The sequence below is a fragment of the Typopeltis vanoorti genome, chromosome 12 (genome assembly GCF_054136105.1).
Source record: "Typopeltis vanoorti isolate ZY-2024b chromosome 12, IOZ_Tvanoo_1.0, whole genome shotgun sequence".
NCBI lineage: Eukaryota > Metazoa > Arthropoda > Arachnida > Uropygi > Thelyphonidae > Typopeltis > Typopeltis vanoorti.
Genome location: NC_143560.1, coordinates 118,265,288 through 118,285,480, shown reverse-complemented (window position 1 = coordinate 118,285,480; position 20,193 = coordinate 118,265,288). Strand labels below are relative to the sequence as shown.

Genomic DNA, 20,193 nt, shown 5'->3' with positions numbered 1-20,193 from the left:
AGTAAAAAGAAGGATGTATTTGGTATTGTGACTCTATAATAAAACATGCTATTGATGAGCAAATCATAACTTTGAGTTTTCCTGGAGCAAAAATTAAGAATGTAAAGGAAGCAATTCAGAAAAGAAAAGTAAACGAGACCAAAATTGTAATAGGTACTAATGACTTAACTAGCGATAAGTTCAGTATGAGAGGGGACATGAAAAGGATTGTTGAAAGAGGCAAGAGTGAAGATTGAGAAAGTGAAAATCGTCAGTATATTACCTCAATATGATAAAAAGAAATTAAGAAGAAGGGCTATGATGGCAAATGATTCTATGAGTAGACTATGTACAAGGAATGGATGCAAGTTTTTGGATGTGTGAAGGAGTTTGAGGGAAGATTGGATTTGTATAAGAGGGATGGCCTACACCTGAATGTGTTTGATATCAGTCCTGAAAAACTTATAACTGGTATGAGACCTAACACAGAGAGTCAAGGAAACTTAATTATGAAGGGAGGAATAGTGAGAATGTGAGTGTAAGAGTGACAATGTTATATAACTGTGTTAATGATGGGAATTGGCTTTATCATGGAAATGTTGACAAGGAGAGAACAATTTCGACTTTGTGTTCGTCTGGTTCGGACCCATCAACTTGTTCAAAGATGTATACATGTATAATGCACTAGAGAAGAATAGATCCACAAATTGTCCAACTGTGTCATGCAGACTGCAGACAAGAGTATATAAAAGAACATGCAGGTAGATTATTATGTCAGTACATGAATGCTAGGAGTATCAGAAACAAAGAGGTAGAATTTGTTGCCTTGGTCAATTTGTTGGGACCTCAGATTGTAGGCATTAGTGAGACCTGGCTATCAGAATCAGACATACTAACTGGTATCGAGTGTAAAAGGTGCAGTATTTTTAGGAAGGATAGAGAAGATATTAGAGGAGAGGTGTCTTGCTAATGATGTCGGATGATTTGAATCCAGTTAGACTTGAGACATGATTGTAGTACTACTACTAACAGTATTTCATGTGGCAGTGAGTTTGAATCCATCTGGTGTGAAGTGGAATCTAACAAGATCACTTACACAGTGGGGTGTTGTTACAGACCTGGTGGATTGGTTGCAAGTGATGAAGAAATGCATCACCAAATAGGAAAGATGAGTATGAAAAGAGTAATCATAATGGGAGAAGTTAATTATCCAAATATTGATTGGATAGCAGTAGAATCTCATGAGAAGAATGAAAATTAATTTATTGAGCTGTTGCAGGACAACTTCCTTAGGCAGCATGTGACTGAAGGAATTCGAGATCAAAGAGTATTAGATTTGATTACTGAGGGCATTTCAGTTACAGATGTAACTATTCTGCCTCCAGTTGGTGACAGTGATCATGCAGTACTCACTTAGGAAGTTTAGAGAAGTTTACATGCTGAACTACAAAGCAGGAAATTATGATCAACTCAGGAGTATACTGAGTTCAGTGGAATTGGATCGGCTACTGGAGAGTAAAAATATCTACAGTGTGTTTAAACAATCCTTAAATGATGCGATATCAAAATGTGTCCCGAGAGTTCGAAGAATAAATAGGGTAGGAGTCAAATGGATGTGGAAGGAATATCATGTGCATAAGGATGATGTCTGTTATGAAAATTATAAGCAGCAGGCTACGGAAGCAAAGTTTGAGTATGAAAAGAAACTGACTTTGCGTGCTAACGACAGCCCACAAGAATTCTGTCGGTCTGCTGCAAGTAAAAGAAAGAATGAATATGAAAGAATAACAGATACAGAAGTTGTTCAACTAATGAGTGCTCATTTTGTTAAAAGCTGTGAACGTTGTGTATGTAACATTGAACTCATTGCTACCTCACAGGATGAAGAAACTCGGGTATATCTGGATGAGGTATTAGAGCTGTTACACAAACTGAATAAGAATTCATCAACAGGGACTTCTGGGATATCTGTATTCAATTGAACTGGCTATTCCTTTGACCAAATTTGACCAATAGTCTCAAAACAGGGAAGATTCTGCAAGAATGGAAAGAATGTATGGTAATTCCATTGCACAAGGGTGGTGCAAAGACCGATGTATCCAACTATTGACCAATTAGTATCTCAGGAGTGGTGGTGAAGATTTTGGAAAAATTGGTTAGGGCTCACATTCAAAAATCAGTTGACAGTGAATCTCTACTTTGCAATGAGCAACATGGGTTTACTAAGGAAGGTCATGTGTTAGCAACTTACTCAAATTCGATAACAATGTTACCATGATTCTTGCGGATTTTACTAAGGCTTTTGACAGAATACAGCATGGTAGACTGTTACATAAATTGGAGAATATGGATTTGATTATAGAATATTAGCATAGATAAGAGGATGGTTGACTGACAGGTATCAAAAAGTGGTATACGGAGGATGTGAGTCTGCAAGATTCAAGGTAAGCAGTGGTGTGACACAAGGATCAGTGCTTAGTCCACTGTTATTCAATCTGTATATTAATGATGTTGGGAACAATTTGACAAGCAACATACAGCTGTTTGCTGATGATGCAAAAATAGGGTAATCAGGGATGCTGTTGATATGCAGTACTTGCAGAATGATTTGAATAGGCTGGAATTGTGGCATGAGAAATGGATGTCAGTAAATGTAAAGTCATTCACTTTGACATGATTAGATATCCAATGTTGTATTATATTGGTGGGCCATGTAGCAAAGATAGCATATACAACTCAAAAGATAATTGCAATGCTGAAACAAATTTTAACATGTAAAGATAAGGATGTCATTTTGTCTCTTTAAAAGGTCTTGATAAAACCCTACTTGGACTATTGTGTGCAGGTCTGGTCTCCTGGTTTCCGTTGTGCAGACACTAGCAAACAGGAGAAAGAGGGGTACGATTGAGATGTACTTTCAAACTTGAAAGGGTCATACAGAATTTCAGTTGATGGAATTTTTCAATTTATAGAGGGTGGGGAAATGATAAGAGGGCATCCTTGCAAGCTGAGAATGAATGTCACTTAGAAGGGGGCGAGGGATAGAGTTTTCTCTCATACTGTGGTGCGTAACTGGAATTTATTGCCATTGGAGGTGGTGTGCAAGCAGTATGAATGAATTCAAGAATAAGTATGATATCTGATGCATGTAGTATGTGGCCTCCCTCAACGAGTGCCGACTCCCTAAAGGTCTCTCTTGATAATAATAATAATATAGGAAAAGATATCTTTAAAAAGGAAATGGATGAGTATCTAGGGAGAGCTCTTTATTAAACTAAAACTGCATAGTTTATATGGACTCTTATACAGGACAACATAGCTTACATAATTGTTTATCAGTGAAGAACATACAGAAAGATTATTTTGTATTAAAGCAAGTGTGAAGCAGGATTGTACACTCTCCTTTGCCTGAGAGGTAGTCCAAATTATTAAAGAAAATCAAATCTGATATCAGCATCAAATTCTGCAGTTTATTCAATGCAGATGATGATATCCTCTTAATTAAATTTGCTACAGGTCATCATCCTACATATTCAGATTAAATAATTAATATGAAAATTTATTTTGAAAATCAGCAAAACAAAATTGTGTGTATTCTGGACAACAGAAAACCTCAGTTATGTTCTTGGTGATGAGTACAACAAAAGGGTACACAATAATAATGCAATCTTTGTACTACTGTGTATCCTGTCTGTGTACAAATATAGGTAAAAAATTCAGGCATTTTTTTTTAGTGACAATAGCTGGATCAACATTAGGATGGTAAGGAGCATACATGATAAAAGAGTGAAAAAGTTGTTTTGGGGAATGAAGATAAAAAATGTGAGTGGTGCTATTAAATTGCAGACAAAAGATAAGTCAAACAGTTAATTATTTTAGCAGATTCAAATGATTTGAGAGGTGACATTGTTAGGAACTATTGAAAAAAAAAGAAAGAAGTGTGAGGAAGCAAATTTAAGTCTTTTGCAATAGTATGATAGGAGGGAATTGAGAATGGCCATGATAAATATATAAATCATTATGTAATTTATATAGCAGGAATGTACAGGATGTATAGTTTGGAAGAGGCATGAAATAATTTTATTTAAAGAAGGACTTACATAGGAATTGATTTGATTTGGAGTTGGATAACTGGAGAGAAAGATGGCTAATGAGGGTATGGATGTACAGAATCAGGGAATGAATTGAGAACTATTAGTGCAAACAGGTGAGGATGTGTGCAGTCATCTTTGAGGCATGTGAATATGAAAATGGGAATGATCAAAGAGGCAGCTAACCACGAGTAGATAGTGATTAGGAAGTTGTCATCCTTCACATGTTTTGGTAAGATCACATCTTTTCTGATTTGGTTTGTTGTAGGATGGGGAAGTGAAGATTCAGAAGTAGGTGATAGAAGTTATATGCTTGAGTGGATATGGATAAATTTAAGGTCTGTGGTTACAAAATTTGGTTGATAGAAGAGGATGGGGATTATATGATTGAACATCTAGATAAAACAAAGTCTAGAATAGGCAAAACAAAAAAAAATGAAATAAACGACATGTGCTGTGGTTATATAGGAACATGTGGTTACATGTTCCTATATAACATATAACCACAATTCATTGAAAGATTATGTTTGTGTCAACTCTCTGCTGTTTGTTAGTTTAATATTTCCATTTCTCATTATTTTACACATTTTTTTTTCATTTAACTGTATTTTAATTTTCAGCTTGAATATACTATAGATAGGACACAAAATTCTCAAGGAAGAAAAGGATATGATGACCATTATGGAAGGTAAATGTTTTTTTTTAATGGATGTTTTTTTTTCCTTAGGAATAATTCATAACTATTTATTTGTTGTTACACTACTTTTATCTCTACATACATGCTTCCTTAGCATAACTGGAAGAATCACTGGGGACATTGCACCTTTCAATTGGAAAAGACCTAAGTTTCATTCTTGTCTGACAAGAGGAATCCTTAAATTGGTGTTTTCATTTAAAGGTGAGTTAGCCTATCTTGAATGGAAGTAGCAGGATTATTTTTTAATCCTGTATACAGGAAAATTGCCCATGAGAATACATGCAATTTATAAACAATAAAATAAAAATAAATAAATAAAAATACTATTCTTATGACAGTATGCCAAGAGAAAATGTATTCAAAACACTACAGTTATGTGGTGTCAGTGGGTCATTATATCAAGCAATACTTAGTCTTTATTTGAGTTGTAAATCAGCAGTTAAAATTGAAGGACGTACAGGAAGATGGTTTGATGTTAAATCTGGTGTCAGACAAGGATGTACATTATCTATATGGATCAAAATCTGAAGGAAAGTGGTATTAAACCTGATATCAAAATTGAATATGTTAATCTCAGCTCTTTACTTTATGCAGCCAATGTTATACTTTTAAATAAATGCAGTACAAGTTTGCAAGATTCCCTGACTAAATTGAATGACTGTCGTAATAAATTTGGTATGAAAATCAGCAATAACATGACAATGAAAATCTCCAGAAACATTGAAAATATCAACTGCATTGTGAATGGAGAACCTATAGAACAAGTAAAACATTTCAGCTACTTAGGCACAATTTTTATTGAAGATGGTAAATTAAATATGGAAATAGACAACAAAATCAACAAAGCTGGTATGGTATGGTAGGAAGTCAACTGAATAAATTTATATGGAATAAGAGAGAAATTAGTAAAAACACTAAATGAGCTGTATATACAACACAGTATTCAAACCAATTTGAACTTATGAATCTGAGAGCTGGATTAGAAATAAAACACTTTACCAAAGACTAGTGACCATAGATATGAGACTCCTGAGAAAGATTAGGGGCATGAACAGATGACATCAATGGCACTATCACATTAAAAATTTGGACATTGTTAGCATCCAGGAATGTGTAAGCAGAACTAATCTCAGATTGTATAGTCACTTAAAGAGAATGGGAGAGGAAAGATTAACAGAAACAAGTGTTCCTGCTAGGTTGACAGGAAAAAAAGACCCAGAGGAAGACCATGATATAGGTGGATTGATACAGTAAAAAGTGCCTTAGAAGACAAATATAAGATCTGATAATTTTGGAGTCTTGACAGATAATAGATTAATTTGGAGAAAAATTGTCAACAGAAAGTTAGTAATGATGTAACTTTTCATGTAGTACTATCATGAAAAGCCTGTGTACCCCCCAAGGGTTCATGCTAGGAATTTGATGATGGTGATAATATGACTTTATTTGAAGATTAAATTATCAACTTTTAATGTTAAGAAACTTCTACATATTTTATGTCATTTAATTTAACTCGTTTAATATCACATCATCCTTTGGTTTAAAAACTACTCACGTAATTTAAATATAAGCTCTGTATAACTTCATTGTACATCATTTAAGTTTAAAGTTTTGATTCTTTCCCTTGCTAGACGTTTCTCAGAATTTTTTTCGTATTCAGTGTCTAAATTATACACTTCACAATTCCATTTGCCACAAGGATGACACCTGTGCATGTGTGAGATCTGATATTGCTTGCTAGAGAGAGCAGCTGATTTAATATCCTCTGCTTTTAATCTCCTCTGCTTCATTTACTTGTTCCCAATGTCTAAAAACCACTATCCTCCTTATCTCATCTTTCTTTCCATAAAGCTTGATCATCTACAATCTAGCTATTCTCCTAGGTGATCTTGATGTCAACAATACTAACTGGTTCCCTTTTTCCAACATCAAACCAAGCTAGATATGAGGCAGAACTCTTTTCTATAAGTTAACCTATAATAACCTAATGGAATTCATACATCTACCCACCCAAATTCCTGATAACTCTTCACTCCGATTACTCTGGATGTCTTTTTAAACAGTTTGCCTTCCTGATACACTGTAGACCTCACCTTTCTCTTGGTAACTTAAATCACAATCTAGTGCAAGTCTGTTCTCTCATAGAACATTGTTCCTTCAAACACTCGTAATCCCATGTCCTTTGGCATTATAAAGTGCCAAGTGAGATGACATGCAGAATTTTTCCATCCTTTCCATGGTCCAACTATTGTTTCTGCTCCTCACACCCAAACAACTGCTCCGGGCAACTCGCAAATTATTCTTGCTGGCATTTGAAAGCATTCTACCCAACATTTTTGTCCACTTTCCAAACCATTTCAACAGAAAGTTTATCAGATCATTGAAAAAAAAAAAAAAAAGAAGCTGATGGCTGACATCAAGAACCCTTATCTTCACACTCAGCCAATACTGAAACACACAGTGAATGCATAACATTCATCGACAGATTTAAATTAGACTTCAGAAAGCCCAGAGCAGAAAACTGCCTCCTGTCCAGTTGGAAGCCATGCCTTCTATTCCCCTCCGAAAGCCATTGGATGCAACTTCTGTTCCTTTCACCTCTCTTATCCAGACAGCATCCAAAGAAATATCTGACCATCTGGTATTACTCTTCCTCCAACTCTTGCATAGATAAAGGCAAATCTCCTCTCCCTGTGCCAGTAACTAATCACCTTACGCTTCATGTTTTTTTTTTTTTTTTTTGCAAAAGACATAAGAATATTAAATAACTTGGACACTATAAAATTTACCAGTCCCTATTGTATTTCCTTAGTTTCACTCACTACTCAGCTAACACTTATCCCTACAGAAACATAGAAGCAAGACTATATATATCAGGAGTGAATATTCCAGGTGTGCTAGATTTACGGTACTCGTCCACGGAATAGCAGTATCACCAATATTATATTTTTGCATTTATTCCATTAAAGACTTCTCTAATTGTTTCCAGACTTTGCATGATTTCTAAAAATAAACACAATATACTAATGCTTCATGAAGAGGACACTTTTCAACACATAAACATTGCATCAAATTCGCATTAATATCCTGCGTGTGCATTCAAAATACATACAACTTTGAGCCCTTTGAAAAGATGTACAGATGGCACAGCGAGTCAAATTCTTAGCGTTCCAGTAGTTTTAGACCACACCACTCAGAAAGCAAGGCAGGGTGAGCTCTGAGACAATAGCACCTAGATCCTGTGATTGATTATTGTGTCAACCAATCCAATTGAATGTTGTCTTGAGTTGCTGTTTTTGTTTTCTGCATTTCATCTGTTTTGCTTGCATGAAGTGTGAACTGACGTGGTAGGCAAGTTTTTATATATAATATAGAAGGAAGTAAGCCTAGTCCACCTCTACCAAATTTTACACCTTTGAGTAATTCAAATATACCAACCAAAATAAAGCATTCTCCTTCATTATTGTTTTCTAATATACAATATCTTAAAACAAACACATTCTCCCCCACCCCACACTCAATCTGTGGAGATTTGGTTGCAATTAATTGATAAATTAAAGCATTCAAAGTTATCCTACAGTTAATTGCATTAGACCAATTAAGATGAGCACTGATGTGCTATACACTCTTAAAACTTTCATACATGGATAAAAATGCAGCGCACACTACAGTTTTGTATCATGGATTGCATAAGCTACGACAACACACCCAACTGAAATGGGCATGTGACACCACTGATATATATGATTAAATTAAAAGTAAATGATCGAATGTCACTCGAATCTGCTCAAATAATAAATAATATTTTTTCTATTTTGGTATCTCTCAGCTTCTGGTCATCATTAAATTTATTTAATCATGTCATGTAGCTGAGTAAATCTGTTGCATGTTGCATCAAATATATATATCCAGCCTATTCCAAAAAAAAAGGGAAATAGAAGTCTGCCATCTAGCTGCTAACCAATTACTACCACCTCAATCCTTTACAAAAAATGGAGAATCAATAATAATAATAATCAACTTTTCCACTGCTTTGAGGTCCACCAGTATGGATTCTGCCAATCTAGATCCATGGCTGATCTCTTAGGCTGCATCACCCAGCACTGGATATGTGCCATGGCAAGGTTCAGAGAAATATGCACTGTCGACTTAGACATCTCTGAGGCATTTGATTGTGTTTGGCATTGTAGCCTACTTAGCAAGCTGCCTGCCTCCCTCTGGTGTTCGCTGCATGTCATCATGGTGGATGACATTTCTCTTCAAGCTTTACTGACATTGCAGGAGTGCCTCAGGGCTCCACTCTATAATCCACCTGAAATCTTTTTCCTATACATAAATATCCTACTTAATAACTACCAAGCCAATGCACAGCTTTGCTGACAACAGCACACTCCATTGCCAAACCATGTATTTTTTTAGACATCCAAAATCAAGATCTGCAACGTGCCTTAACACTGATCTCCTAACATCCTTCAGTGGGACAAGAGCAATCTGGTAAACTTCAATGCCACCAAAATGCTCTTTCTCTTGCAAAAGGGATCTCAGCTCACCCACCCTTATCCTTAGCAATACACAAATTACCAGACAGGATCAGATCTCTCTTCTTGGCTTCACATTTACCTGCAGCCTCTGCCTGCATACTTAAACACATTGCATCAATAACTTCCTCGGCCCTCTAAAAATTAAGTTTTCTCTTCTGCTTGAGATGCTATTTTACACCCCCACCCAGCTACTAACCGTATATAAATCCCAAATTCATCCATCCTTAGATTACTGTTCACACATCTGAGGTAATGCACCTACAGCCTCCTTAAAAAAAAATTTTGATGCTGTCCAGAACAGAACAATTTGGCTCATAGATGACCCCTCTATCTCACATTCACTTCAACCTCATGTTGACGTTTAATGGAGAAACATCTAAAAGTAATAATTAACTAACTAATAAATAACTAAATTTATTTATTTAGTTAATATTTTGCCTTGGTCATCTTCATAGGCACAAAGAAAAACTTAACACATGCAAGCAGGTATACCAGCAGGAAGGCAACACAGACTGATTTTAAAAGGCTGGCTCCTACAGTTCTACTGGCACTCTCTGTAGGTGCATGGTGGCAGAATATTGCTTTTCATATTGATGGTCTCCCAGATTTTTGGCAGTGTAATGAAGCCAAATTTATTTAGGCTTGGAGAATTTTGTTGTGCTGATGTGGATTCAAAGAACAGTAACTCTATGGTATAGTCTGCCACTCTAAGAAATGATGGGTGTATTTTCTATGTTCTTCTAGGTGGATATTAGCTATTCTTCTAGTTTTTCTGAAATATTTAAGTTTGGAAGAGCAAGGGATGCCATAGACTCCAGAATGATCAAGATGGTGATGTAGATCTTTAAGTGAGCAGATAAGGACAGCAAATTTTTGGTATGGCCTTGAAGGTCTGTACCTTTTTAAGAATGTGTGCATTTTGAGGATGGCAATGGATTTTGAATGTTCTGGATTTGGGGGGGGGGTTGAGGATGGGCAGAGCTCTGTTAATTTTGTTATGAGGAAAGCCATTGGCTAAAAATGTGTCACAGATATGACTAGATTTAATGGATGGGATAGGGTGAGCCAAGCAGATGATTCTAGCTCTGTTAACTAAGATTTTAATAACTATATATCTGGGAGAGGTGGTTTTGATATAAAAGGTGATGGATGTACCTTCCAGTATGGGCAGGTTATTTGTAGACAGAAGATTGGTTAAGGCAGATGGCCAGAGTGTCAAGGAAGGGCAGACAGTTATTGTTTTCCTTTTCACTGGCAAAACAGATCGATTCTCAGGTGTTGCATGAGGTGTGTTGAAAACATTTCTAACATATCTCCACCAAGTTGCCAAATGGAGAATGTCATTAACATAGCATAGCCATATTGTGGGTTTGAGAGGAGCAGTATTTAGGCCTGTGTTTTCAAAATGTTCCATGAATAGATTGGTGGGGATGGAGAGAAAGGGGGGAACTCCTGGCTATAACCTTCAGTCTGCTTGTAGGTTTTTCCCTGCCATGTAAAATAGAGTGCACAGCAAAAGTGAATAAGTCCAATATGTCAGGGAAGGGGATAGAGAGGATGAATGATTTCTGTCTTCTTGACTTATCCTCCAAGCGAGATTTGAAGTGCATAGTGTTTAATATGGAAAGAAGTGTGGCCTGTAATAAGAGAGCTCTTGGGCTAAGTATTTGGCCACTTTACAAGTATTGGAATCAATATACTATCTACTATATTAGAGGCGTATCATAAATCAGGGGAGGACTGGGATTATATATTTTGTTTTTGGACAGTTTCAGGAGACCAGGATAGAACTTTGTTTAAAATTTTTAAGAGTTTTTTTCTGTGCTTTGGTAGGGTCTGTTAATTAGATGGTATGTGGGTTGATCATGTAAGATAGGGTTGCAGAAAAGACACTCAGTACAGTAATTATTATCTAATACTTTCATTCAGTTTTATTTCTTTACCTTTTTTTTTTAAAGATTAGTACTACTTTGATCATGTTCTGAGCAATCCAGTATAAATGCAGCATTATCCTATCTACTTTGTTGATGATAATATTCTGGTTTTGGCTCAGCTTTTTTTAGTACGCTGAGTTTCGCATGGGATAAATATCTTTTCAATGGCTTTATAGATTGGTGATGTGTGTGTGTGGGGGGGCTGTAGATAAATTGTTCTATTTTTGTCATAATTTGTAGACTGGGCATTTCCTTTGTGCTTATGGCATAGTTATGACCAAGACTGAGAGCATTAATACTTCTTTCGCCTGTACGCTCCCCCCCCCCCCCTTGAGGGTACATGCAGGAATTTGATGATGATGATAGCTTCTTTCATGAGTTGAACTAATGACTGATTAATTACAATATATTCCAGAAGTAATTGGAGCTTATTTATCTTCCTGACTAAATTATTATATTTCTTGATATGACAAGTCTTCACTTGTTGCTAGTGTGTCTGTGCGTCTTTGTCAGCAAGGCATCTTCATGCCTATGAAGGTGTCTTCAAGGTGAAATATTGACTTATAATAGCTAAATAAATAAATTTGGTTTGTTAATTGTTATATTTAGACATGTATTTTCTATGTTAAACATCAACATGAGTATTAACCAATGTCTAAGCATCCATACCAGATCATTTCAGGTATCTCACAGGGGCACTGTTTCAGCTCTCTCTTCTCAGGTACTTCCATGGTTGCTGCTCCAATGAACTGGCAAATGCTATTCCTCTGCTTTCTGTTGGACCTATCAAAACAAGAGCAGCTGCTGTACAGCATCCCTTTTCAGAATAGCTGCAACCATTATGAACCTGCTTCTCCTCTTGCACATAATATGTTCCTCAACAACCTCTAAATCTTCAAGGAAAATGTCATTATATTTCTTTCTTTTTTTCTCAATGCTGACCTACATCCCACACATGACACTCATGTGCTTTAGGCTTATGTGTGGGTTAAATATGTAAAAAAAAGAAAGTAAATGGCAATCTGTTATGTCCCAATGATTTGACTGTTCTGAAAGAAAACAAATTTCTTCCTGACAACCTCTTTTGTACAACATCTTATTCTTCATAGTTTATCTTCAATTATTTTTATTAACCTCCTCTTGCCCATGCTTTTAATAAGTGATAAGAGAATCATGGGACTGGGGAAAAGACACTCAGTAGGGTAATTCCTGTGTAATACTTTCATTCACTTTTATTTCTTTTCCTTTTTTTAAGATTGGTAATACTTTTATTATTATACTCATGACTTGCATTCTACCATGATGTTTGCTGCTAGTTTTAGCACTGTTACCTCATTTATTTTTTAAAGTAATAGTTACTTCAAATATCTGGTTTCCTTAAATTTAAGTTTATTATTATGTATTTCAGTCTTCCACATGTAGACATTATCCCATCCTGGATGGCAGTGATGGTATTTCTTTAACTGAAACATCTCTACCATATGCTGAAGTTAGAGTAGGAATTAAGTAATCGTTAATTTTAAAAAAATTTTATCATTATTTAATAGTCACACTTAGAATTCTAAAGGCACATGTGAGGCTAAATTTGTTAATTTCATGTATCTGCATAAATATATTAATGGGCTATAATTAAATTAGAACAGAACATATGAATTTTATTGCTGAGAAATGTTTAAATCTCTTTCCTCTCATACTGATTTATATTTTACATTTTTTCCAGCCACTCTCAGAATCAACATAAAAGCAGTAAATTTGGTGACGTGCTCCTCTTGATTATAGTTGGAATTATAATTTATGCTTTATATAAGACTTGTTTACACACCCATCAGTACAGTAATACTAGTGATGACTACCCAGATTCTGACAGCCGTTATAATGGGGGATTCTTTGGAAACTGGTTTAGGAATAGTAACACTCCTTATGGCAATAGGCCTCATCCACCTGGCTTTAGAGAAGATTACTTCAGTGATAGTAAGTAAACCTTTAAAACCAAGACCTTTTTTATTTTAATGTAAAATTATCAAGACTATAGGATTTTATTGTTTGTATTATGATAACCACGTGACCTCCATAGAGGTAAGAGTAATCCTGGGAAGTGGGTTGGTTGGTTTTTATTGGTGTAGGGACAGCAGTGGTCATGCTGCTGTTCTATGGGTTGCAGCAGTACCCAAGGTACATGGGAGGTGTGCAACAAAAACAAAATACAATATCACTCTGTAAATTCATCCATTGTCTGCACTCTTATCTGCTTTTGTACTACCTTCATATAGTTCTTTTATGGTAACCAGATAAGTGAACAGTGGTCCAGATGATGTGTGAACAAGATCTTATACAAATAGAACTCCATCTTTATTCTGCCATTTGTCCTCACTATTTGCTGATATTTAGTGTCTCCTGAACATCAGCAACAGCTCTCTATCCGCCATTATATCACAATTTCTTACCTATACCACTTCCTCCACTGTAGTTCTGCTACATTGACATATATAGCTTTATAAAGGTGGGTATTTAAACTCATCTGAAATCGAGTTTGTCATTCTCATACAGAAATGGCAAAATTTTTTTCTCTTAGAAAGGTGAGTTTTTTATCCCGCAGACTGGCTAAAGAACATGGACTGGTAACAGAAATAATGTTGTCTTCATTGCTTCTATAATAATTCTAATCAAAGCAAACCAAAAACCTACGATGGCATGAGTAAGTGAATGGAAATATTGTAGTGTCTGATCTGGTTTGAGGTTATTTGAAAATAGCAATATCAGGCTACATTTTTAAAGTAAGGAGGATAAATATATATTAAATGCAGAAGATTTTATAGAAGAAGTACAAGCAGAAAGATTGCCAGTATGAAAGATAGGAATGTGATAAGAAAGAAGAAATTGGGATATGTAGAGAAACAGGCAGAGCAAGACAAGCAAAATCCTATGGTGTTTTATAGAAAGTAGAAAGGATGAGAATAAATACATAAATAAACGACTTAATTGCTGAAGATGTTAATAGTAGATGAAATTGAAGTATCTTTTTTTTTCCCAGCAACAATTAGAAGTATATTATATTTGTCCACTATGAACAAGTTCTTGTTTTCATCCACATTGTACCATAGCCTAAATGAACAAAATTTTACATGTGAAATATTTCACAAGAAAGATACATGTATATAAACATAAGCAGCAGTTGACTTAACATCATTGCCCTGTGTATATGAAGGGCAATGTATATATATATGAGCATAGAGAGAAATGGATTAAGATTAAAGACATACTAATAAGCACATTAGAAAAGATATTGGGATTTTGAACTAATACAGACAAAGAATGGATTTCAGAAAACACCAAATTAAAAATAGAGGAGAGAGAGCCAGGCCCAGAGGTGGAGATACCAGGCAGAAGCAATGGCGAGGTCATCTTTACCTATAGGAGTTGCCAAACGGTGTGCCACCTGGTATCTCCACTTCTGGGCCTGGCTCCCACTGAAGAGACATCAATAAAGGTCGAAACTAGTCTGGGTAGTGGCCCTTCCCTTAATGCATAACATTGTACATATCTGCAAGGAGATGTGTTTTGCATTATGGGAGATACTGAGATAGGAGTGATGTTAGCTTGGTCCACCTTTGCTACGAGTTTCCCGGTGTTGTACTACCTTACCCCAGTCCTATTTTCAGGTGCAAATTTTGTTTGCTTACACTTGGATAAAGGATTAAACTAAATTTATTAAAATGAGAATATTTAACTCAAATGTAAAGGCAATACCAATGTATGGATCATAAACGTGGATGTTAAGCAAAAAGATAGTAAACAATGTTTGGTTGGGTACTACGTGTTTTAACAGTTTCTACAATGTTTATTAATAGTGTTGTGTATTTTTAATAGCTTAAACAAGTTGAATTTTGTAGTGTTTTTATTCATTTTTTGTAGCTGTAAAATGGATACGAGCCTCTGTAGCTCATTCAGTATCGATGAAGCCCTTTGGTTGGAAAGACCTGGATTTGAATCCCATCTATGACGTGAGGAACCTTTATCTGGTCTCTTTTGACTAAAGGTGAGTTAGCTGATCTCATATGGAGGTAGGTTTTTTTTTTTTTTTTTTTTTTCACCTGGAAACTTGGGTTTTTCGTCCCGCAGAACAGGCAAACAGACCCTTGAACACATGCATCTACAGACAGAGGACACTCCGGGAGGCATAAGGCTACCTACCTTATCCTCAAGATACAGTTGTGGTTAAATGAATAGAAAATCCTCAACACTGCAAGGTAAAAGAGAAGGAAAGAAATAATAATAAGTAGTAATGAAATGGATATATCTCCAAGAAAGCATTCAAAAATATGTACTCTTTCTCAGCCCACATCCATGACTCAAAGATGAATTGTCAATGAGTGTGGTGCTAGTTTGGGTATTGTTAATGCAATTTTAAAGAGGTTTACGGAGGCAGGTATCTTTTCTACTGACAGAAAAGGTACCTGTGGGCAAAAAAGGAAAACTACACTTACTCAAGATCATATACTAGTTAGTAAAAGCAAAATGAATTTAAGATTGTCTGCTGTGGACTTAAATAGTGACGACAGCTAGTGGGATTAATTTTTTTGACAAGACAGTCTGTCGAAGATTGTCGGAAGCAGGGAGGACTGCCCACATACCAAAAAGAAACAACTGTTGATGAAGGCTATGCAGAAAAAGAGGCTCCAGCAGACAAAAGTGTACAAAGATTAGACTTCAGAAGTGGAAGGTCATAATCTCAGATGAGAGCCATTTATTTGTCCAAGGAGAGTGAGTAACCTATGCTCACAAATCAGTGACTGATACAACTTCTCCCACCTACCTTCAAGAAGCTCCTAAACACCCAACTAAAAAAAAAAATGTTCTGAGGTTGTTTTTCACATGACGGACCAGGATCTCTTTTACATGTTGTTGGTATGATGAAGAAAGACCAATCCATAAAAATATTAGAGAAAAGAGTGGTCCCACAGATCCAGAAAGACAAAGATCTCACTCCATGCCACACTCCACAAAAGGTGAAAGAGTTCCTCAAAAATCACAACATCCAATTGCTTCAGTGGCCAGGTAACTGTCTTGACATTAACCCAATCGAAAATTTGTGGACCATAGTCAAAAAGAGACGTGGAAAATTAAACTGTGATATGATACAAAGGATAACTTAATATAATCTATTATAAAAGTATGGTTTTGAGATGCAGAAATAAGAAAAATGTATTCTATGTTGGTAGAGTCCATGCCTAAATGAATTAATGAACTTATCAGGAAGAGAGGAGCACATATAAATTATTAAGTAAAGTTGGAATTTAATTTTTGTATTTATTTTCTTGAAATTAAAATTTTTGTTTAAAATGGGAGTGTTCGGATTAATTTGTTCACTACTGTATATTACCCCTCTTCACCACCTATCATCCAACTTTGGCAGCCCATAAAACTTAAATCAATCATCATACCGGTCATTCTGTAGACCTATTATATTATTTATACTGCCTCTAAATATTCACCACTGCTTCTTAATCCCTGTTGAAATCTGAGATGACCAAATGCTAGCAGTCTATCATCATATCAAGAATTCATGATGACTTAAAGACATTAACTTCACTCTCAATTCCCTTGCCTCATCAGTTTCTTACAGTGCACTCTAACTTGTGATCACAATCCAAAATGTATAATCTTACCCTTAGCAACGTTAAAAATGGAAACTGTTATTCTTGACCCATAATGCCATTCTATTCAGATCCTCATGCTATGTTCTCTACATTACATCAGTTAACTTTATAATTACTTCACAAGCTAAGCATACACTGGATAACAAAATTTTACAGAAGTCATGCCCCCAGAGTAATTTAGTCATTTCTTATAGATTTTGAGGTGTTGAGCAAGAATACGACAACGAAAATGTAAAATTGTCTATGATTTGTGAGAGATCCACATTAGATGTTGCTTTGCCTGTCGCTTGTTTATCTGCTCAGGATCATCTCTAGTGAACATCGAACAGTAGTCAGCCAACATAGAAGTAGGCCCCTTTCCCTGATATCATTTCCCCATCATTGCAATCACCCATCAGTGATGAGTATGTTCACCATACACATCACTAACCATGCTGCAGTTGTTGAGGGGAAAAATCCAAGTGGGAATGGAGCAAGTGTATTTTTAAGCACATATTGCAGCCAAGTTTGTGATACAGAGACAAGTCCTCAACCAGTTCCTTGTAGTTTTCTGCCCTGACATTTCTGAGGAAGTTAATTGACACCAGACAAAATGTGTCCCAAGCTTTTTTTTTTCTCATCACTCTGTAGCAGGTCGTTGAACATCTTGTCAATGAAGAGCTCTCGGATCTGAGGACCCCCACAAAAACTCCTGCTTTAATTTTTGCTTCACTGAGTCGAGGGAATTTGAAAGCTGATTCAGTCTGGTACATGGCTTTTATGAAGTTTTTTTACCAGACCAGGTTTGATGTTTTAGGGATGGTAGCAGAATTTTGTGTGTTTCAGAGAGAATAATGTGCAACACCCAGTGCTGGGTGTTGCACATTATTCTCTCTGACCTTCAGGGATTTCCTCATAGACAAAGTCTCTCTCTCTTTACATGCTTGGTTGTCCCATTCACACAAAAAATGGTACTTTGTATATCCCATTTGCAGACTCATCAACACAGACACTACCTTCAAGTCACCACAGAGATGCCAGCCGTACTTGCTGTATTGAAGACAGTCCGACAGCTGTTTTAGATGATAGGTTTCTTTCATGTAGACAGCATGTCCGACTAGAACAAATGAAAGCTGGTTTCTATTTTGCAGCAACACTGCCTTGAGACTCAATTTCGATGAGTCTGTGAATAGTTGTCATGTTTGATTTGAAAGGCATTCATCAGGCCATTTACATTGTAGCAGAACAAGGTCACCTTTCTTTTGGAAGTAAGGTGCAAACTGCTCATGATGAGTGCAAAACGCAGAGGTTTTCCTTGAGAATTCTTGATCCCAGTAACTCTTAACCTTGGATATCTCCAGATTGTGAACAAGATCGTTCAGTTCTTCTTGTGTGAGAATATGTAGTGCAGATGATGCACTGTGGCCGACATACGGATCATCGTTAGACAGCAAAGGCTCAGAGGAACCCGACATTGGTTTGCCTCTGTCCTCATCATCCTCTAAATTGATGGAAAATTCTTTAGGAGGTTTGGGAACAGGAAGTCCTTCACACAGAACTTCTAGGAGTGCAGATGGTATATTCGGGTATACTATATTGTCCACTTCTTTTACCTCATGATACCTCCCGAAACAGGTGGTATCATGCAGAAGTAGCAGTCATTTGCATGATTGCTTGACTCCTTCCCAGGCTTTGTCCTGGTCCATAATTCTACATCCAAAATAAAGCTCATACGCCTTTTTCACTAATAGAGTGATGGTCTTTTTCCGTCTTGTAAACATCACTTTCCTTCAAATGTTACAAAAGTTATTTGCACTATTAACACAAGAACAAGGCATCTTCTTCTGGATTTACACTGCAAGGATCACTTGTATAGTATTTATGACACAGTAGTAAATGAGAGTGTAGCTAGCCCAAGAAGTCACACGAACAGTAGTTGTGAGACTTCACTTTATACTAATGATTGCATCATCTTACGACAGCGATATCATGACTCAACTGCATTGCATCAGCCAATGATCCAATATCTCCTGGGAGTGTTGTGTATGATTGGCTGATGCAATATGTTGCAATCAGGAGATTGAAATACAACATTGCCAAATAATACCTATGTACTAAATGCAGAATGAGTCTCTCCTAAACACAAGCCGGTTGACAGATTTTGTCATTTTCATATTGCTATTTTCATTTCTGAGGCAAATTGTGGGTTGTTCAGTGATATAAAATAATAATATAAATTAACAGTGTCCAACATAACCCTTTGGCACACAACTGACTGCCAGCATTCTCATAGAATATTCCACCATATCCTGTATTAGCTGTCTGCCACTCTTTTATTCATGTCACTTGTTTCATATCCATCCCCATTTACTCCACTCTATGTTATAATTTCCATGCATTATCCTGTCAGATGATTTTACAAAACATGTGTATCATGGTATAGCCTTCATTATCTGTCACTTTATTATAGAAAATTAGTAAATCACTAAAGCATAATCCCTCTTTTTCAGAGCAGTGAAATAGAATATCATATTTATATTTCTATCCACCTGTTTCTAAATTCAAACTTTTACCAACTTTTCCACCACTACAGAGAACAGTATGACTTTATGAAGAGGCGGTCATCATCCATTTAAGTCTTGCCACTGGCAGTAGTGAGACTTAAACAACTATACTGCAGCTTGCAACTGTACAGAGGTGACAACAGCTTGTTGACACTTTAGGTGAGGTGACAACAGCTTGTACTGTTGTCACCTCACCCAAAGACAAGTTTGATTTACTACCATCACTGTTCTCTTCCAGTTGCTGCATCAATGACTTAGGAGAAGTTCTTTCTACTGTACCAAGAACTATTTCATCCATGTCACACATAGTCTTCCACCAGAGAGAAATTTGAAGAATCCTTTAAACCTCAACATAAACAAGGTATCCCACCTATCGTATTAAAAACTTATGCCAAAGAACTAACACCTATCTTGTATTATCTTGTATTGCCTCTTCGGTCTATCAACTGGTGTCTACCTTATATCACGAAACAGGCCCACATCCAGCCCATCTCAAATAAAGGTGATAAAAGTTAACCAACAAATTACGATCTAATTTCTCTTGCTTCTGTTTTCTCTAAAACTATTGAGAAGGTCATCAACAACCAACTCCTGAACCACCTGGAGACCTACCAACTATTATTTCCAGTAAAATACAATTCTGCCACTCTTGATCCACAACTGATTTTCTAGCTTTCACCACCCACGTCTGGATTCAAGTCATGGAAAAATTCAGAGAAACTCAAAATCTCTCTTGACATTTCAGAAGTGT

At 36.2% G+C, this 20,193-nt stretch overlaps 1 protein-coding gene across 1 annotated transcript in view; it reads left to right on the top strand.

Moving 5' to 3' along the window:
* LOC150101173 (store-operated calcium entry-associated regulatory factor-like) overlaps positions 1 to 20,193 on the top strand; it is a 144,009-nt gene that overhangs the window by 55,687 nt on the left and 68,129 nt on the right. Inside the window, exons 4-5 of the mRNA XM_090401453.1 lie at positions 4,691 to 4,758; positions 12,963 to 13,213. Of these exons, the coding sequence (XP_090257579.1) occupies positions 4,691 to 4,758; positions 12,963 to 13,213 (319 nt within the window). The remainder of the gene's footprint in view (positions 1 to 4,690; positions 4,759 to 12,962; positions 13,214 to 20,193) is intronic.